The sequence below is a fragment of the Protomyctophum parallelum genome (genome assembly GCF_964188405.1).
Source record: "Protomyctophum parallelum genome assembly, chromosome: 1".
NCBI lineage: Eukaryota > Metazoa > Chordata > Actinopteri > Myctophiformes > Myctophidae > Protomyctophum > Protomyctophum parallelum.
The window spans coordinates 56,315,731-56,337,281 of NC_139697.1; the positions used below are offsets into that span (position 1 = coordinate 56,315,731).

At 43.2% G+C, this 21,551-nt stretch overlaps 2 protein-coding genes across 2 annotated transcripts in view; one reads left to right on the forward strand and one right to left on the reverse strand.

Annotated features, from left to right (window-relative positions):
* Positions 1-4,491, forward strand: part of arhgap42a (Rho GTPase activating protein 42a) — a 29,408-nt gene extending 24,917 nt beyond the window's left edge. The window contains exons 20-24 of the mRNA XM_083780902.1: positions 50-727; positions 2,179-2,335; positions 2,525-2,590; positions 3,826-3,905; positions 4,239-4,491. Coding sequence (XP_083637028.1) covers positions 50-727; positions 2,179-2,335; positions 2,525-2,590; positions 3,826-3,905; positions 4,239-4,327 — 1,070 coding nt within the window. The 3' untranslated portion in view covers positions 4,328-4,491. The remainder of the gene's footprint in view (positions 1-49; positions 728-2,178; positions 2,336-2,524; positions 2,591-3,825; positions 3,906-4,238) is intronic.
* A 3,430-nt stretch (positions 4,492-7,921) lies between these two features.
* Positions 7,922-20,795, reverse strand: trpc6a (transient receptor potential cation channel, subfamily C, member 6a). The gene is made up of 14 exons (XM_083761978.1): positions 20,552-20,795; positions 18,894-19,222; positions 17,869-18,001; positions 17,271-17,571; positions 16,092-16,277; positions 14,218-14,382; positions 13,428-13,683; positions 12,956-13,183; positions 12,068-12,332; positions 11,361-11,556; positions 10,620-10,820; positions 10,231-10,287; positions 10,042-10,117; positions 7,922-8,928 (listed from the first exon to the last, which is right to left on the reverse strand). The coding sequence occupies exons 1-14, from the start codon at positions 20,698-20,700 to the stop codon at positions 8,804-8,806; spliced, it is 2,667 nt and encodes an 888-aa protein (XP_083618104.1). The 5' UTR covers positions 20,701-20,795; the 3' UTR covers positions 7,922-8,803.
* Between the last annotated feature and the right edge of the window lie 756 nt (positions 20,796-21,551).

Here is a 21,551-nt window from a genome sequence, read left to right on the forward strand (position 1 = left end):
TTAGTCAGATGCAGAATGTGACTCATGTTTCATCTCTTATCTCCTCCAGGTGACACGTTCAGCAGCAGCCCCAGTACGACACCTATGGGCAGCCAGGAATCTCTGTCATCCCACTCCTCAGAAAAGAACGGACTGTCCCAGACCTCTCCTCCTCTCTCACCTGCTGCTGTCCCAGACTCCTCTCCCTCAGTCCCCAAGACTACAACTCCTCCTGCGCCGTCATCCTCTACCTCTTTGTCCCAACCCTCTTCCAATGGGAAAGATTATAAGGGACAGACGGACGGCGTCCTCTCCCCGCAGCCTACCCCCTCCCTCCCGCGCACCTCCTCCAACCACTCCCTGAACCAACACCAGAACTCCTCTGTTCGCTCCTCCACTTCCACCTTACATTCGACACTGGAGAGGAGTCCACCTGTGAAAGGAAGTGCCTCCTCTTTGTCTTCCACGAAGGAGCCCAGAGCGGCCGCCTCCGCCAGAACCTCCTCCCTCAGTAGACCCGTCCAGAGAACCTCCTCCGTCGGTTCTCTGGAGAACCGCCAGTCTGCTGAGCCGAGATCTGCCGTCGTCGTGGAGGAGGCCAGGGCCGCAAACGCTACCTCCTCCACCCCGTCAAAGGAGCGCAGGGCTGCCTATAGAACTGTATCGTCCTCCTCTTCATCATCTTCATCCTTGTTTCCCTACCATCTCTCTGCATCTTCCTCGCTCACGTCGCTGCACATCTCGGAAGGTGCGTGCTTCTTGTTGCCTTTCATATTGCATTTTTTCTTCTTCTTATGCAACACGTCAGCAAAGCCATCTGATTGGTCGAACGCTGGTTTTAAAAAACATTGCATGCATTTTCTAACCATCACGTGCATTTCAGATAGACAATTTGTCGTTTTCACATTCCAGTGACATCACTGGACGTTTAAGCTCACTGGTGGTGTTTCAGAGATACATAGAAGACAGCTTAGTTGGGCACTTAAGTAGTGCAGCGGCAGAGTTCCTGCCCTCCACTGCAGACTGAGACTAGGGGTTTGGACCCTCCATGGTGGGATCGAGGGAGGGCAATCTCTGTCGCTGCACTACAGGTTTGGTCAGTTCGCCTGTTCACTGGCATGTGGAGTGGACTAAAATGTGCCTCCTCATGCGGTACGTGCTCCCGATGAAACTCCTCACTTTCAGGTGAAAAGAAGCGGCCTTCATCACGTCACGTGTATCAGAGGAGACACGATGGTTGTCTGTGCTCTTCGTAGGACCAGCTGTAGGAGTAGCAGTGACAAAGACAATACTCCTACAATTGGCTTGACGACAAAATTGGGGGGGGGAAAGGAAAAACGTATTGGCATGTTATACTGTATGGAATGTTGGCCTGCCCATATAACAAATATAACGAGATAATGTCTTTGCTATTATGGGTGCTTCAGCGATGTACCTCAGCTGTAGCCTGGCTAATAAGCCAGACCGAATCAGCCGTTGGCAAAAAATAATTGCCTGCCGGCGGATTACAGTCTGGAGAGGCTCAATTGTACGCCCATTTCCTACACCAGAGAACTGGTGTGGCCAATCGGGACACGGTATGCAATATGGGCGGGCTTTGGTACAGTGACGTTCAACGCTTGAGACCTTTGACTGACAGTAGCTCTGACCAATTGCGTCAAAGAGAAAATGTTTGAACCCGCCCCCCCGGTAAACAAGATCCATACACAGCATCTCCAGACTCAAATACCACACGACAGTGTGATTTCAGTCTGGCTTATTAGCCAGGCTACCTCAGCTGTTCTTCATACTGTATTGTATCATACCCATAAATATTCACCATAAAGAAACCCTTCAAAGTATTATTAACCCATTCTGACCGGGCACCCATTTTGGTGTTGGCATCATGTTATGCTTTAGCTATTGAAAAATAGCAGATCTACAAGCTCATATCGCGCCACCGAGTGGCGCGATACGAGCTTGTAGGTCTGCTATTTTTTGAAAAATCGAAGAACGACTGACATTTTTAGAATCTGATCTCAGGTCAGAATGGGTTAATCAGACCCAGTGTGTGTCCAGTGGAAACCTCGTATGAATCTGATCTCAGGTCAGAATGGGTTATATATTTTGTATTGTAGCATTACATGTTGGAGACGTAAACAAATGAAAGAATGATCCGTGATTACAATGTGCTTCTGATGACTGTTTTTCTGTGTCTAGATTACAAGAGCTGTCACGGCTCGGTACAGAGTCTGATGTCACTGGACCATCGTGACACAACACTCACACGTAAAGCCACACACACTCGCAGCGGCTCCAATGTGCTTCCTAAACACAGACCAGTGCGTAGCAATGGCTACCAGACGCCTGGATCAATGTAAGTGTCTCACAAGTTAAGAGAGTTTTATCCACATTCTGAGGGAATATTTATTTTATGCTCTATAAGGAGAGTAAGTATGCCAATGCAATGCGTAATGATGTGTGCGGTATGTAGATTCATTGTAAAGTGTGTGCGTATGTGTGTGTGTGTGTGTGTGTGTGTGTGTGTGTGGCGGGGGGGGGGCAGGTTGTCGTCCAGAGCTACTCTGTGTGACAGTGCGGTATTCTCCTCAGCACTGGATATAAGAGGAAGGTAAGTGAGAACTGCTATTACATTCATAGTATCATAACAAAGTGGTGCACAAACTGTGGTTTCTGACCCAAACTCAGGTCATGGTGGAGATATCTGTCGGGCGGTAGAAGTGTGTACAGCAGCTTAGAATGGCATAGAGTGATGTCAACATAGTCATGTCAACACAGCCTTCATCAGTGTGAAGGCAAGAATAAAAACTACAATGCAGTCTTGGTGTGTGCGACCTTTATTTCCATTATTAAAATGTTCAAACATTTTTGCACATTTAATAGAAAGATGTCCAAAATAGGGACACCAAGGTTAATGTGGGTAAGAGTTAATATACACAACAGCATACTTTAGTTACGCATAGTTCTTTATCTTCTCTATTAACGACCCAATATATACCAGATGTGTTTCTTCACCCTAATCTAAGCTTATTTTCTTGCATGATCGTGTAAGAATCACTCACAATCTGCTTTTAGGCCACAAGCCATCAGTCGAGAAACATTGGACTTGACAAACAAAGCCATTAAACAATGCTAAAATACAAAAATGATTCAATTATGATATAACAAAAGAATGAAAGTAATATAAGAATAAGGTCGCGAATACAAGCGGACGAAATGAGTTTTCTTCGACGGGTGACTGGCATCTCCCTTAGAGATAGGGTGAGAAGTTCAGTCACGCGAGAGAGACTAGGAGTGGAGTCGCTGCTTCTTCACTTGGAAAGGAGCCATCTGAGCTGGTTCGGGCATCTGGTTAGGATGCCTCTCGGGCGTCTCCCTAGGGAGGTCCTCGAGCCACGTCTCACTGGGAGGAGACCCTGGGCGGGCAGACCAAGGCGCAGTTGGAGGAATCACATCGACTCACTGGCCTTGGAACGCCTTGGAACCCCCCAGGAGGAAGTTGCTCTGGAGAGGGAAGTCTGGAGCTCTCTAGTGGAGCTGTTGCCACCGCGACCCAACTACGGATAAGCGGTTAAAGATGATATGATATGATATAGTACTTTATTGTCAGTTCACACTGAAATTTGTCTTGCGACACAGCAGCCAAGTATGCAGAAACACATATACAAAACACAAATAACAAGACAATTTACATACATAGAGACATGAGCAATATCCATGGATAGATGGATGGATGAAAGTAATATTCCCAACTTTAAGTGATGGAATTGCCCTTGACTTTCCAATTTCCATATCTCTTGTGTCTCCGGTTCACTGTCTGATTGTATTTTCTATGTCTTTTGTCAGGGAAGCGAGGGCCCTGTACTCCTGCGAGGCAGAGCACAGTCATGAACTCAGTTTTCCCCAGGGGGCGCTGTTCTCTAATGGTGGGTATAGCGAGCGCCGCACGCACATAAACACCTGAGCACAGAGTGCCACGCTACAAGCTTGTAGATCTGCTATTTTTTTTAAACTGTGGGAATGTGGCGCAAATCTTTGAATATATATTCTTTCACAGTGAACGTTTTTAACTCATACCTTTGCTTCTGGGGGTCCCTGGAACAACATATTTTCAGATGGGGGGTCCGCGGCCAAATACAGATAATTCTGTGGGTCGAGCACCACTGACATAGAATAGGTTTTTCAGAAGTTTTCTTTTTTTATCAGCCTCAGGTCTAAATGTGTTCTAATAGCTCAAATGTGTGTGGTTGTGTCTGCAGTGTACCCCTCTGTGGAGCCCGGCTGGCTTCAGGCTACGTACGGTGGAAGGACAGGCCTCGTACCCGAGAACTACATCATGTATACCTGAGGACACAAAAGGTCTCCGGTACACACATTACTGCAGTGGTGGAACGTAACTACAAGTACATTTACTCAAGTGCTGTACCCATTCTGACCTGAGATCAGATTCATACGAGGTTTCCACTGGACACACACTGGTCTGATGAACCCATTCTGACCTGAGATCAGATTCTAAAAATGTCAGTCGTTCTTCGATTTTTCAAAAATAGCAGACCTACAAGCTCGTATCGCGCCACTCGGTGGCGCGATATGAGCTTGTAGATCTGCTATTTTTCAATAGCTAAAGCATAACATGATGCCAACACCAAAATGGGTGCCCGGTCAGAATGGGTTAAGTACAATTTTGAGCTACTTTTACTTTACTGGAGTATTTCTAATTTCTAGTTTTACTTCTACGCCACTACATCTTGGAGGCGAATTTTTACTCCATTGCAATTATTTGACAACTTTAGTTACTAGTTGTTTGTAGATTTGAATTATTATTTTCAAAACTTACATTAACCACTTCAGCCCTATTTAAACTTTGGCTATTTGAAAATAGCCGATCTACAAGCTCACTACCCCGTTGATGCACTGTGAGCTTGTAGATCTGCTATTTGTAATTCATTTTACACATAATGATACCTTGTGAAACGGGACATTCTGCATAATGAGTACTTTTACTTTTGGTACTTTAAGTATATTTTAATGCCAATACTTTTGTACTTTTACTCAAGTAAATGTTCATTACCTGACTTTGACTTGTAACGGAATGTTTTCTACATTGCGATATTGAGACTTTTACTTTTAGGTAAAGAAATGTTGTACTTTTCCCACCACTGCATTACTGTATAACACAACCATCTCTTTGGTAATCTATATTGTAGGGGTCTACAGTGCATCCTAGTATGCTGTGCTGCTGATCAAAGATATAATATATTTATAGCAAACTTGTGATTGTTATTGTTATTAATGAACGAGTATGTACTGTATGTTGAGATGTGTATCTTTGACTGCTGTAGCTGGGTCTAAATGAGCAAAGACAGGTACATGTACTGTTTATATATCTTGGACTACTTTGGCTTAGAAGCCGATTAATTAACATGTGGTACTAATCTATACCAATGCCTCTCAACTGGTTTCCCCTACACTGTAAAATCCTGAGTGTTAATTCAACTCTGTCTACTTCTCATAGACCTGTAAAAGGTATAGATAGACTTATACCATGACAACATTAACCCTGGTGTCCCTACAAATATCACAAAGGTGAAAAGAATCTTCAAAAATAGCATATCATATATTTCCGTAATGTGTTGCATGATGAAGTACAGGGCTTAAATGGTTGCGAGTTACATTAGCAATCAGGATTTTTTACCGTGCAGAACCCAAATGTCCTCCTGTGAAGCCACAACCCAGACTGCAGAAGGTAAGTTGCTATTGTCACATGACCTTGTCCTTGTGAGAATGACTCGTCACTCGTCATAACCCACTTGTAGGTCAGGAGCCATCAGTTGAGAAACACTGGCTATCAGACATAATTTGGTCTAGTTGTAGCATATGTATAACCAGAGGTTAGACTCTTTGTACCCGACTGCTATTCCATCCATATACTGTATGTCTGTTTTATCCATTTCCATATAGTCTGTTGGAGAAACATTCTCTATGCCAAGTTTCCAGGCGTCTGGGATGTGGTTTTCACTACATTTATGTCAATTTAGAGAGAACAGAACACTGTAAAATCTAGTGTCAATTGAACTCTGAGATGCACAAGTGGAACCACATGGATCCTTCCGGGTCCATGTGGTTCCACTTGTACTCTGAGCTAAATGAACACCATGGGTTTTATGTGTAGTTTACTATGAGGTTTATGTCGAAGCAGTGGTGTGTCTAGTTATGCTGCTGTACAAAGCCACTTATGGTCATTGTTATTTAACAATTAACCACTTAAGCCCTATTTTCTTTGACTTAATCTAATGATGGTGTCATGCAGAGAAAATAGACAATCTTCTAGCTCACAGTGCATTTTGAGCTTGTAGATCTGCTGTTTTCGCTTTTATTTTTAACATGCCCAAAATAGGGACACCAGGTTGAAAGAGGTTCAAATTGATGTGTTTGTGGGCCAGAACTGGTGTAGTGGTTATGAACCTGCCTAAGCCTGGGGCAATAAACCCATCATATGAGTTTATTTATTGCCCCATATTATGTATCATTTATTGTCTATCAGTGCGACAATCAACAATCATGGAGTTTTTTGTCATCCTGGAAATTTTATAAAATATTTTGTTGTGTAAATTAATAATAATAAAAAAAGAAAAAGAAAACGGGCAAGTCTTCTGGGAACTATTTGGGAACGTCTGCTGAAAATTGCATGCGTATACACAGTAATATCCAGTGTTAACCCATTCTGACCTGAGATCAGATTCATACGAGGTTTCTGCCGGACACACATTGGTCTGATCAACCCATTCTGACCTGAGATCAGATTCTAAAAATGTCAGTCGTTCTTCGATTTTTCAAAAAATAGCAGACCTACAAGATCGTATCGCGCCACTCGGTGGCGCGATATGAGCTTGTAGATCTGCTATTTTTCAATAGCTAAAGCATAACATGATGCCAACACCAAAATGGGTGCCCGGTCAGAATGGGTTAAAATGTGGCGCACTTCCCATGACACTGACAACCATCAATTTGATTATTTAACACAACTTCACAAACACGAGCAGATATTGCTATACCGCTATATAAGTATGGTGATATTTCTACCAGTCGTATGCCCGCCTGCAGAGACGTGTGCTCCTGCTGGTCGGGTCAGGGAATGAATTCTGACAGAATCTGTAGACAAAGAGAACTTTGTCCCAGATTCGCTCTCCCTTTTGTTCTTCCTACATTCTCAATAAATGACTGGGGACAGGACCGCCCACTTTCCTTAACCCATTCTGATCTACAATATCGCGCCACCGAGTGGCGCGATACGAGCTTGTAGGTCTGCTATTTTTGAAAAATCGAAGAACGACTGACATTTTTTAGAATCTGATCTCAGGTCAGAATGGGTTCATCAGACCAGTGTGTGTCCGGCGGAAACCTCGTATGAATCTGATCTCAGGTCAGAATGGGTTAAAGAAATGCTGTATATGAGTTTTTGTTTATTTTGGGTGCTTATTACATGGGTATACTGTTTGGTCACTTTGGTGGAACAGAAATAACTTGATGTAGGGGTATGCCTTTAGCCTACATACTTAGATGCAATTGTTTATCAGCTATTTCTGGTGCGTGACACTGCATGCAACCAAATATAAATCAGGCATTAGCAGTCAACAGGAACCCTCTGTCAAATGTGCCCAAGAGCCCCACAGAGCGAGACATTGAACACCCATTTGCTATGAAGAGCTGCTGCAAGAGTCCAAAGCTGGCACACTCAAAATCCTGAGTGTTGATTAACCTTACTCTCACAGTAAATTCAACATATTACAATGTAGTAATGCACAATTGCTCACAGATACTGTAGTGTTATTGTAGAAATAAAGGAAATGTATATGCACTTGTAGTGTATCTGTTTATCCATAAGTTATTTTCCTGACTGCATGACTTTGCTATTGGGATGTGCATCTGGTGTCTCAAAGGTTCCAAGCTTAAGCCAGCGCCTAAAATGTAAGCAATGAACTCACAGCACAAAGAATAAATGATAGCTACTGTCATTGCAGAAGAAAGTTAAACCTGTTCTGGCTCTTGGCAGAGACTCAAACGGTACACCAGGTTTAAACATCACTCCTCCAACAGTCAAGCTCCCTTCCTGCACAATGTATCAATCCTAGTGATGGGTTACTCCTATCAGGCACATGAAAGGAAAAGTGGCTACATTAATAAATAATGTACTGTTAATAATACAGTAATAAACAGAAATGACGACAAGGCTGCTAAACAAACAGAACTCTTATGTTTTAATACTTTTGTTCATATAAATACATTTCGTCACCCTGTCTGGGATAGGCATCTAGGTATTTGTTTTGTCAGTATGATTTTTCACATACCTATGCTGCTCTGGTGGAGTGTGGTTCATCATAAGCAGCACATTTGACATTGTGTGTGTGTGTGTAACATTCAAGGCATTTCAGTCTCTTTTGGCGATCCGTATACTGCAGGGAATCTGAAATGTTTCTCATGATGACCTCCACCTTAAGGCACTTTGGTGACACTTTTCCCTATGATGATCTTCCATCATGATTTCAGGGCTGTTGTTTTATCTCCTTGCAATTTTAAGTCACTGTATAAGAGCGCTGGTTAAATGCATACAATGCAAATGAGTGTATATAATTTTATATAATAATTATACATATAATCACTTACCCAGACTTTATTTTCCCTGGGGGAGGGGAGTAATAAAAAGACAGAAGATGATAAGCTTGTACTGATTGTTCAGCTGCCCCTTTCTTCCACAGTGGTTATAGTGCAGTTACACTATTGGCACAACTAACTACAGTGGTGTATGTAATGTACAGTATATCTTCTATGGTTCCTTGATCTCCCCTAGTCTCCTTAGTAGACCCTCTAGTGTCTCCATGTTTTCAGATTTCTCCTCCAGCAGCTCATAGCGCAGACTGGAGATGTCTTGCTTGATCTCCTTCAGCTCTCCTAGAGAAACACACAAAGTGGTTTTCAACTCCACGCAGCCCTGGGGACTCTTACTGTAAGTCATTGCTGGTTTTCTCCTCCTAATTGGCTATTGTTTTTCATTCGTCTGGTACCTCTGTTATAACTTATAAAACGAAACTCCGGGTATAGTTTGACACTGTGACCTTTCCTCTAGCACCACCTTTACTCCACAACTTCTACTTGCACCAACGTTATCTCAGAATCTAATGACCAGATGGAACTTGCTGAGAGCATTCATGCTCCCTGAAAGAACTATTTCAGTGACCAATGATCTAGTCTATCCTCAAAGTCAAATGCCACTCTCGGACCACTCGGCCACTACTGATTTTGGTTACCGCTTGGCCTTTCCTCTAGTCTAGAGTTACTCTTCAGTTGGTTGCAAGGACCAACTAGGGGCTGCTAGTGGGGCTTTTAAAATGATCCCTGGCTAATACGATAATAATACATTATAATTGCCCTCTATAACAAAAACTTAAAACACCTTAAATATTTTAGAAATGCAGTAGATAATCTTTCATCAATAGTGACCACTCCCATCGCACCTAGTGTCCACACATGGACAAATTACATCAACTTGCGACAGGAGTTCCCTATTTAGTGAAAGATTAACTATTTCTAAAATAAATACAATATTTAAGTTTTAGTTATAGAGGGCAATTATAATGTATGAAGGCATATTTGTCTTATTATCCAGGGATCCTTTTAAGTCTTGTTTGCTTGTACCGATATGTCATTCGATAGTAATCTCCAAGGGAGTGTATAAATGAGCCCTGTAACTTTCTCCTTAAGCTTCCTAAATCCTCTCCCCTTTCATGATCGTTTCTGGGTCACAATGACATTGTCAGGCCACTTTGGCTCTAAAGTCTAAACCATGCTTGCTTGGATCTGAAGTTTCTTCCTTTACACTCTCTGTACAGCAGCTTTCTCTGGATAAATGGCAATGAAATACCTGAATATGTTTGTGCAGCCAGCCAGCCACATATTGAACTTATACCTTCAGTATTGAATGGAATATGTCATGTGTGTGCAGCCACATATTGAACTTATACCTTCAGTAATGAATGGAATATGTCATGTGTGTGCAGCCATTACCTTCAGTAATCTCATCACTCTCTCTGTCCGTCTGGGCTTTGATGATGTAACGCTTTATCAGTCTCTTCATGATCTTCTGAAATGATGTTCATCAGCTTCAGTATACGTGTACATCATTACGTTAAATGATCAAATAATGACACAGCATATAGACAAGCACACACACACACACACAGAGTAAATCCATACCTGGTATCGAGTATGGCCAATGGAACCGTTGAATCCTGAAGCTTTACTCTCTCCGAGCTAGAAAGAAATATATTTTTATTTTTGTTAAATTAAGTGACCAGAATTTACCTTCCTCTGACAATGTACAATTTTCACTATACAAGAGCCTGTCATGCAATAGTATAACCACTGGGAGGTGCTCCAAGTCACACTACTAAATTATCAGGTGTGCTACTTGACTGACCAGTAAAGCCTAATATATACTTTGTGTTGTTGTTGTACGTTTCTGCTAAGATCTGCTATTTTCGGCAAAGATATTTACAGTCTATTATAGAGTCTGTGGGGAAATATAAGGTTTAAGTGCTTGATTGTTTATAATCAATTTTCCCAAAAAGCTGATTCCGCTATACCTGGCTGAGCTGAGCCCCATCTATGCCGTTGCCATGTCGTGCTCGGTAGTGCTGGAGGAGGGACTTAATGCCAGTGGCCAGTCCCATCATGGCCTTGGGGCTGGGAACCAGGTTGAAGGGCACAGGGAGGGTCCTGCCCTCCTCAAAGTAAGAGAACCACAGTTTAGCCCGAGCGAACTTCCACTCCACATCAGCATCATCCTAATGGACAACAGATGGTTAGTGTGCGTGCGTGTGTGTGTGTGTGTGTGTGTGTGTGTGTGTGTGTGTGTGTGTGTGACTGTGTGTGTGTGTGTGTGTGTGTGTGTGTACATGTGCGTGTGTGTTGTAGACTTGTATTTCCTATACTTGTGTGGACCAAATGTCCCCACAAGTATAGAGTATAGAATTGTTTTAATCGACATTGTGAGAGTACCATTTTCGTGGTCATCACAAGAGAAACCAGCTCAGTGACCTTGTGGTTAGAGTGTCCGCCCTGAGACTGGGAGGTCAGGGTTCGATCCCTGGCCGAGTCATACCAAAGATTGGGTGTGAGTCCCTGTGACATACTGTACTAGTGTCATGTCCGAGGTGCACTGTACAGATTGGTGTTAGTTTTACTGGTTGTGGTCGCAGCGTTGTGAGCTTGGAGCTCCGCTATTTTCAGTGCTAGGGTTGGGATCGGACGGGTTAAACGTGACACACAAACATCAGTGAATTATCCAGTGCTGCTACGTACTGAAGGTCAGTAGAGTGACATACCTCAATCTCCTGGAAGGAGCTGTTGATCATTGCAATGAGCATGTTGAGCAGCACGATCACCATGGTGACATTGTAGACCCCGTAGAGCACGTAGCCGATATTCTCGATGAATTTGTGTCCGTTGTTGATCACGACAGACCTCACCTCCGACAGTCCAAATATAGCCCAGAACAATGTCTTGAAGCTCTCCTCCAGGCTAGAGGGACAGAATGATTTAGTCTATTTAGGGAGGAAGGAGATCACCCATTTTGGTGTCGGCATCATGTTATGCTTTAGCTATTGAAAAATAGCAGATCTACAAGCTCATATCGCGCCACCGAGTGGCGCGATACGAGCTTGTAGGTTTGCTATTTTTGAAAAAAGAAAAACAAAAATTAGAATCTGATCTCGGGTCAGAATGGGTTCATCAGACCAGTGTGTGTCTGGCGGAAACCTCGTATGAATCTGATCTCAGGTCAGAATGGGTTAACCTGGCCTAGCTACAAGCTCTCTGTGCACGCCACATCTCAGTTTTATGCCTGCTATTGGAACATCAGCCCAACACCAAATATAATAGCAATAGTGTTATAAATGGTGATAGTGTCTCTTTAGTCTCTCGAGACAGACTGTCGACTTTCGTCAATAAATCTTATTCAAAGGAAAAGAGATTTTCTTTTGACGACGGGTTCTCAGATTGGTGAATGAGAGTGTGTGTTTGCGTGTCTTACGTGGTAAAGGCGTCATTCTGCTTGGCTCCCAGGTAATAGGAGTAGAGGTTGAACATGCCAATCATGAAGGCCAGGAAGACCAGGATGAAGATGACCATGAACTTGAAGATGTCCTTGACCGTCCTGCCGAGTGAGATCTGCAGGGGCCCGAAGCTCTCGTTGGCCGGGAGGATGTACGCGATCCGAGAGAAGCTCAGCACCACAGCGACTGCATACAGGCCCTCGGATACCAGCTGGGGGTCTGACGGCACCCAGTATAGACGTGCTGTGGAAAGAGAGCGCTGCTTTACTTGTGTGTGTGTGTGTGTGTGTGTGTGTGTGTGTGTGTGTGTGTGTGTGTGTGTGTGTGTGTGTGTGTGTGTGTGTGTGGGGGTGGGGGTGTGTGTGGGGGTGGGGGGGGGGTGATTAGAACACTGTGGGGAACCATTATTTTATTCTATTAATGGGGAACCAAACCTTTAATCAGGTACTGAACTGGCCATCTATTTGTTGTTGTTGGTGATGTCACCCTAGACTACAAGATCACCTATTCACGCTAGATCACACTATTGCTTGGCACCAGAACCAAGCAATAGCAGATGGCCAGTTCAGTACCCTGAACGGTTCACCATTAGATATCAGGCTTCACAGTTCACACAGATTTGGGCGTGGTTACACTTTAAATATGCAGAGAATATATTCGCATATCCACTTTAACCAGATGCAGGTGCATTGGACAGTGACAACTGAAGCAATGAACAAAACTCTCCTGCACATTGCACACAGCAATTACAGCGTCCGCTTTTATTCAAATTGACAAACGTTTCGGTCAATCCAGATCTTCATCGAGATTGTTTAAATATAAAAATGTTTGTGGGAAATTTTATTTGTGCCCTGTTTTGTGCTTACCTAGTGTAAAGTAGTGCACCTCAGGAGGCAGTGTGACGTTGACAAGCGTTGTGTAGTGTGTGCGTACGTAGGTCTGGGCTACAGTGGCGTGTTTTAAAGCAGAGACGCGAGAAGTGAAGGAAGCCAGGAAGATCGCCAGCATGCCAAAGTCCAGAAAGTTCCATGGTTCCATCAGGTACTCCCCTGGACCCTGACTCCAGATCTCCTTCACCTCTGCCCAGATCATACCTTTACAATACCCACAAACACACAAGACCAATTTGATGAAAACGTATTATAAAAATGTTTGTCAACATTGTTTATTGTTGACATGTATAGGGTATGTATATGGGTTTCTCAAACCTTTCAACAAGAATTGAAACTAGTAGTACTGGTAGTCATTTTGTAATGTTCATTCACAAAAACAGCCATTTGAACAGGATTTCTAAGCCACTTTTTTAATGTGTATTGGTGCAAAAGCGCGCACTCTCACCCATGACCCAGGATATGATGAGGATCTCCATCCATGTGAAGGGCGTCGTGGTCGTACGATAGAGCAACAGGGGGTCCAGCTCGGGGCCAAAGTTTGGTCCTTGTTGTTCTCTTAGATGATGGTGAGTCATGTTGGCCAATAGAGTGGTGCCTGCAAAGCGGTCGGCAGCGTTCATGACCAGCAGGCACAAGAAGATGGAGAAGGACGAGGCGTGAGCCACAAACTTCATGAAGGGGCTACGCATGACGCTCCCCACCTGACAAAAGAGAGTGAAACGAGGAGAGGGTGATGAAAGACGATGCTGAGAAAGTAATGAATATAAGGTATGATAATAATAATTTGAAAGGCTTGAATTCATTCCCCCAATGCACTTCAGGACATAACCATGCCTCCAGGTAATTTAATTGGCTCTCAATGTTGTGGGCATGGCTTAGCGCAAAGACAAAAGCTTGAAGATGATAACCAAAGACCATCAGTTATCTATCTGTCACTTTGACACAATAGGGTTGGAATCAGTTGTAATGTATTTCGAAAAGGCAGTTTTTGGAAATAAAGTACATGTGCCTACAATACATCAAAGAGTCGACAACAGTTACAGCACATGGTAGGCTACTTGACAATGGAAATTGGCTAAATGGAACCAGCTGTGTTGCTCTTCTGTCTCACCTGGGGTGTGGTAGTGGGTGGAAGTTAAAGTGGTTAAGTATATAGTAATCTGATTGATTGATTGATTGGCTGAATTACTAAACCTACCGGTATGTAGTCCTTCATAAAGTGAAACCATACATACTCTGCTACAGGGAGCTATCCAGTAACCCAGAGCCAGCACAGGCAGTCCTATCGCCACTCCCAAGACCACCAGTAGTTTGATCCCAGTGGTCTGTTGTCTCAGACCAGGCAAGTTCTCATACCAGATGCTCAGCAGCTGCTGCTGGCAGTTGGGATGTGCTACAAACTGTAGGAAACAAATTAAAACAAAATGTAATGTAGGCCAGCTATATAGCCATACTATTATATGGCGTATTTGATTAAAATGCACAGTAGTCTGCTCTACACAAGAGTGCTTACAGTATTCATAGATTTTGGGCAAACTTCCAGCCCAATCCAACCGCCTTTCACTTCAACTATAAAATTGAAGTTAAATATCTCCAAAGAATATAAGACGTGAAAAAAGAAAATTTGTGGAGGTACTTCCGACTCCGAGGCCTACAGGCAGCAAGGCAGCAAGAACGTTGCTGTTGATCAGTCCAGCAGTTTGCAAGATTAGTCTCAGACAATTAGACAAACAAATAAACAGACATTTGAGTGTGCCTTCAAGCCTTCCCCCAGCCACACAGTACACAGTCCCATTTGTAAGACGGCTACACAGCCATGCAGTAAAAACAGAAATCCAGGCCCAGGCCGTAGCGTAACGGTCTGGGCACCGGACTGGTGATCCAGTCGCGGTGTGCCGCGGGTTCGACTCCCGGACCCGACACGGCCTTTACCGCATGTCATCCCCCCATCTCTCTCCCGTTTCCTGTCAGCCTACTTTCTATCCCTTAAAAAATCAATAAAGGCGTAAGCCGCAAAAAAATATCTTAAAAAAAAAAAAAAAAAAAAAAAAAAAAAAAACAGAAATCCAAAATGTGCATTGGTAAAGCTATTCCTGGGTAAAGAAGGGTGAGGTTAAAAATCCGGGTCTCATGCTTAAACACCAGGAAGAGAGGAAAGCAGAGACATATACAGGCATAGGAGGGGTGAACACCGCGGAGGATGGGAGACGAATAAAGTAGGGGAAAGGGAAGAAGATGAGAGAGAGAGAGAGAGAAACAGATGGAATTTATTGCTACACTGTTTATTGGTTCTGTCAACTCTACATACCCGACATAAACAGTCTACACAGCTACAGTAGCCCAACATCTTATCTGATCCTTTTCTTTGGTGGAGGAATGGGTCAAAGAATGCATACATGTAGGCCTACTGTATGCATGTAGGCCTACTGTATGCAGACTAGTGCTCTTGCTTTTATAATCCTCTGTATTAATGTATCCATTTGTAACTCTTGAGAGTGTACAAATATGTACATTTGAATGTAAAAAGAAATGTAGCCTACATTTGAATATTCTGAGTGAAATGAACACTTTTACCATGTAGGTGCAGGACACAGATGTGATACTAATCCTCCTGAACAGTGAAAGAATCATTTGTGCTGCATGAACTTTTACCAGGTTTTCCTTATTCGTTGTTGGCAAATACAATTTTTGTGGTGATGATTATGTAATTGTAAAAAGCCATACACTGCTAAATATAAAGTTAATAATATATTAAATTAAAGTCATATGAAGGGCTAATTAAGAATTCAGATCAGTGATCAACAGAAGGCAAGCAACTAAACAAATAATCTTCAGTATCTTATTTGATTTTACTGGAAAGAAAATATTTTGTTTGTTTAATGTCATCATCACCTGCTATGATGTATTGTATCTTATCTAAAGAGTACTACTTTTTTAACTGAGGAGGGTAAACTGAGTTGATCAACTTTATTGATTGGCGGATGGATGGATGGATACTAGATGGATACTAATGAGTTTAGAGTGAGTGAGAGAGAGAGAGGGATCTTCCTATCATCCTATCAACTGACAGATGGGTTCAATATGGCTGCTTTATTTCTGGAATACTGACCTTCTTGAGTTCATATTTGATGGCTAGTTTGAGGCGTGTGAGCGAGGGGCGCCCTGGTGGATCGAAGCTGTCTTCACAGTCAGTTTCTCCACTCAGTATTGCCTCCACCTCCTCTGTGCTGCGACACAGATCCAGCAAGCCCACCACATAATCCTTACACTGGCTCGACAGACGGCAGTAGTCATTCTGCAAAGAGGAAAAAGGAAAATGTATTTGTTTGTGTGTGTGTCCGTGTGTGTGTGATATATCGGCCATTATTTGACGACATTGTATCTGGCGAATATGAAGCCGATGTGTCTCAATTTTTGCTCACTTTCAACCTGGCATCCCTATTTTGGCCATGTCAGTATACAGTAGGTGCAAATGTTTTAAAAGTGCCTGGTTAAAGCTGTGAGATCCTTTATGTCATAAATTCTGATATTTCTACTGCTGAGCTAAAATGGAAATCCCACTTGGGCGGTGGAGATATTGCCCTTTGTGCTTCATGCAATTCCTCATGATAACACAGGATCTACATGTTTCAATAGAAGAGCATGGAGACCACCTCTAACCTCCGCAGATGTCTTAGTTCTCTATTGTATTATCTCTACCTGAGTCTTTGGTTAAAATAATGTTTTTATTCACTAGTAAAAATGGTTATGGATTACAGCTTTGGAGTCTGTAGGGTTCAGGTTAGTCGAGACTGGCATATGGATGAAGTCAATGAAAAGATAAAACATCTGCACACTGTTTTTAATTAGTGATGCACGATATAATCGGTAGCATAGCAAACCAAGCCATATCAGCCTTAGAAATGCCATATCGGTATCGAATCTGTATCAAAATAATCCAGATTAGTTGTGTGTAATCCAGATTATTTTCACCAATATTGATAACTCAATAATATTGTGACTCAATAGTTTTGTACTCACAGAGCAGCCAGCCAGACTGACTGTTTATTTATAGTGTCTGCTGTTAGTGGGGAGGGAGGCTTACCGTCTACTTTCACCAGCAAAACTAAAATACATATTAAATTAATAATAGTATGTTTTTGGAGCCTAAACCAGTGTGCAGACATTCTATGTTCTCTCTTGTTTCCCACCTTCATGCCTAGTTGTCCAGCAGCTGGCCTAAATACAGGCGTAAGATGTGCACACAATCCTCTCTTTGTCAACCAAAGGTCAACAATCATCCACGTACCTTAAACTCTTTCTCAATGTTAGCCAGCATAGCCAGTTCATTGCTGAGCTCCAATGCCGCCAACACCGGGTCCTCATTGGACAGTGAGAGGTAGGCGGGACTAGCGAGGCCCCTGTAGGCGTTGATCCTTGACCGTGAGTGGCTGAAGGAGTCGTACTGCTGCTGGTAGTTGCAGGAGTCACAGCAGCAGAAGTAGTCGTGAGGATGGTCGATGCGTGCCCCTTTACCCAGCAGAGTGTGCACTATCTCATGCTCCTGGCAGTGAGCTGCCAGGATCACTGGGGTCACGTCATGGGAGAACCTACAGGAACGTATTATTCACTGTATTTACAGTGAATAATAATATGCAAGTAGCCTATCTTGTAATATCTGTTATTTTATCCATTTGTAACTTAGAGAGTGCAGAGCACTTTGGTGCATTGAATTAAAATGACAGAATCGTCAGCATTCAAAAAATTAACTATTGACTATAATTTAGGGGTATTGGTGGTGATTAAATGATCATTCGTAGTTCCACTATACCCTAAAGTAGATCACTTAAGAACCACCTTAAAGAAAGAGACACCCCTGTATTATTTACTTTCTTTCATTACAGTACCTGGTCCCATCTTCATCATACGCATAGAAGTCATCCAACATGTCTGCCTGGGCAGGGCTGGCCGTAAGCCGACGGGTGTCTCTAAAGGAAGGGTGACCCAGGAGGGCCTCTGTGATACGGATGTACCCCTTACCTACAGTATAACACATTAGAGGCATTTGATACATATACTGTACCATATACAGTAGATGTACCCCTTACCTACAGTATAACACATTAGAGGCATTTATACATATAACATATAGATGTACCCCTTACCTACAGTATAACACATTACAGGCATTTGATACATATAACATAACATATACGTAGAATACTCCTCACGACCAGTGTAGAATGCTGCCTGATGAGGGGCTATTTAAACCCATGTTAAGTTTTAGGAACTGCTGATGTATTGGTGTATTTATTTTCAGAACCAGACCTTGTAACATACCGAGTGTGTTGCACGCACGCACGCACGTATGCGCACGCACGCACGCAAGTACACACACACACACACACACACACACACACACACTCTCTCTCTCTCTGAGGGAGAGCCCGGCATGGCAAGACTAATATCACTGTTTAGATATTAGTCTTGAATCTCTGTGTGGAATCTGCATTTCCAAGTGGCGGATTAAAAAAAATGCCTACTGTGAAAAACCTGCCCCATATTTGCATACTGGTTCCTGATTGGTCCTTCACTACTACAGAGGGAGTGAAATCCAATCTCACTGGCCAGTGACAGACCAAATCTGCCGAAGACAGACAGACAGACAGACAGACAGACAGACAGACAGAACTCATTCACACCTAAAAGACACCTGTCTTGTCCGTGTTTAATGGCCGCTCCAATGCATTTCCAATGGAAGTCACATGGTTTGACAAGACCCCCCCCCCCATTAAACACAGACAAGACACAAGACAGCTGTCTCAATAGTGTGAATAGGTGTGAATGAGGCCACAGAGGCCACAGAGACAGACAGACAGACAGACAAGACCAGACCAGACCAGACCACTTGCACAATTAACACACATCTTACTGATGGCCAGTAGGAGGGCGTCACCCACTCTTGCCAAATCCGCCCTCCCCAGCAACAGCTCAGTCACCTCTAGATGCTCATTGGCGACAGCCAGCTGCAATGCATTCTGGCCCATGTAGTCTACAGCGTTGACGTTCAAATTGGGCATCTGCAGCAGCATGCGCCGCACCTCTGGAATGTTGCCATATTCGGCCGCATCCAGGAAGCGCTGCTCGACCTCCGATAGGCTGGTGGACGGAGCAGAGAACATGTAGGCGGGGCCTCGTAGAGCCTGCCGTCTCTTGACGGCTGTGATGCGTGCCATGAGTTGTCTCTCTGAGCTGCTGTGGCTGTCGGACAGAGATGTGACAGAAGCACAGACAGAACACATTCAGGACTTTACTTTTGACATATCCTTGCTGTCTGGCAGAAACCTCATATCTCCATATTTTAACCATTTTTGAGTGGTGCGCAACCACTCCAAAGAACAGCAATGTCTGTGTTGGTTCACCTATGTGACGTTAATGAGCACCAGTATGACTATTAGTACCAGTAGGGGCGCTGTTGTGCCAGAAACAGAGAGACAGATAGTGCTGCACTGAGAGAGAGAGAGAGAGAGAGGGAGGGAGTTGCACCACTCAGTTCACACGGGTGTGATTTCTTAAATATAAATGAACGCCCTACTCTATCATACTGCACAGCATCAGACAAAAATATAATTATTGCAAACTTGCCTCTATAACAGGTTATCTCTCTTACCAGTCTGTAAAAGTTTATTTATTTATTTACTAATGCCAAATAAAACAACAACTCAAGAACTATTTCACAAATTGATATGAAACATTGCTAAATTACATCAAACGGCAATAAAGTTTGAACCACACAGGTCACAGCGTTGGGAAAGTTGCACCAAAATGACTGTATTTTTTGTGTAGTTTTGCAAGTTGTCTGAAAATACCAAGGCACCCCTGACTTATCTATCTCATAGCACACCATTGTGCCTTGGCACACCATTTGGGAACCGCTATTGATTACAAATGTTGGTAACAAAATCAGGAATAATACCTTTGCATTCAGACAAACTACATATAATTTATGGTATACTAGTCTACTGAGCTAACCCTCCCTAACCCTGAGCTGACTTGTGACTGAGCTGTTATCCATAATCCAAAGTGGTACTTGTACCGGGTAAAACTTTGTGATTTTATATCTGAATTTAGTTTTCATATTGTACATCCTAATGATACTGACGATGTCAGAACTTAATTTTTATTTTATAATTGACACAACCTTGGTGCCATGTTTGAATATCGCAACCATGATTCTGTCTCAAATTACAGGGCAGCACTGCGTGTCTGATATGAGTCATCATTGCCAGGTACCAGACATACCAAATGAATGCCTATAGGGTACCCTTCCACTATACCAAACACACAGTAAGTAATTCAAACTTTATATAAAACTTCATACTTCATAATAGCCCTTGTAACTTGTTTACAAAGACAAACTAACTAGAATTTTAGTATAGAGAAGTTAGTGAAACGAAACGTTATTTTGGTCTTGCCACACAGCCCGATGGTCGTAGTGACAGATTTTCATCGAACCTCTGTCTTAAACTAAGTCTTTTCTGAGACACGTCTGTCTATTCCAGTGATGGATATGCACAGATTATAACTCACCAAAGGCAATGTCCAGGACCGCAGTTCTCCTCTCCAAAGTCATCATACAGCAGAAGGTTGTCTCGACTCCTGGCCTGTCTGTTGGTGTAATGTGTGGTGGTTGGACTGTTGTGGTGTGCCGCACGCCGGTGGTTCATCTCGGTGGTCATCAGCAGAGGTTTGTCTGCCAGCTCACATACTAAACTCACCACTACAAATGCATTTTGGCATCTCCCTCTTCCTCCCTCTCTCCAGTCTCTCTGCCTCTGTCGGTTTCTCTTTCTGTGTCTCTTCCTCTATTTGTTGAACTCTCTCTCTCTCTCTGTTCTTTTTCTTCCTCCTCCTCTCTTTAACACTTCACTCTCTCTTTCCATCTCTCTTCACTCTCTGTAGGGCTTTCCTCTGGGGAGAGACTGTGATCTCTCTGTAGGGCTTTCCTCTGGGGAGAGACTGTGATCTTCACTCTCTGTAGGGCTTTCCTCTGGGGAGAGACTGTGATCTTCACTCTCTGTAGGGCTTTCCTCTGGGTAGAGACTGTGATCTTCTGGCTCCTCCGACATTCAGATGATGATAGAGCTGAGGGACAGCAAGTCCAAGTGTGTGTAATGACAAAATCAATGATTGGCAGAGACATAGAGCATTCCTCTTTTTTTCAGGGGCGCTATAGCTCCTCCAATGTCGGTCTTTCAGAAATTACGTCATGTGGCAGCCAAGTCTATGGACTTTTAATGTTTTAATGTTTGCTTAGCAAACAGCACCCCGAAATACAGGACCCCAGCCAAGTCTGTGGACTTTTAATGTTTGTTAGAGTACGATGTTTGTTTAAAGAAGTGAGGCACCCCTCACTTCACAAGAGTGTGATTCTTTTTCCCTCAGCCTGAGGAGAAAAGACAGGGGTCTCTTTCCTGCTCAGGTCTAGTATTGTGTAACTATTGTTGGATATGAGAAGCCTATGAGTTAACACCGAACCACTTCCCCAACAGTAAAGTGTTCATGTTATGCTGACAGTTTTATCACTTTG

Coding starts and splice junctions, on each gene's coding strand:
- trpc6a (XM_083761978.1), bottom strand. CDS start 20,700: ATGACCACCGAGATGAACCACCGGCGTGCGGCACACCACAACAGTCCA. Junction 19,223..20,551: donor GGTCCTGGACATTGCCTTTG/GTGAGTTATAAT, acceptor TCTGTCCGACAG/CCACAGCAGCTCAGAGAGAC. Junction 14,383..16,091: donor TCAAATATGAACTCAAGAAG/GTCAGTATTCCA, acceptor TGTTTCCTACAG/TTTGTAGCACATCCCAACTG.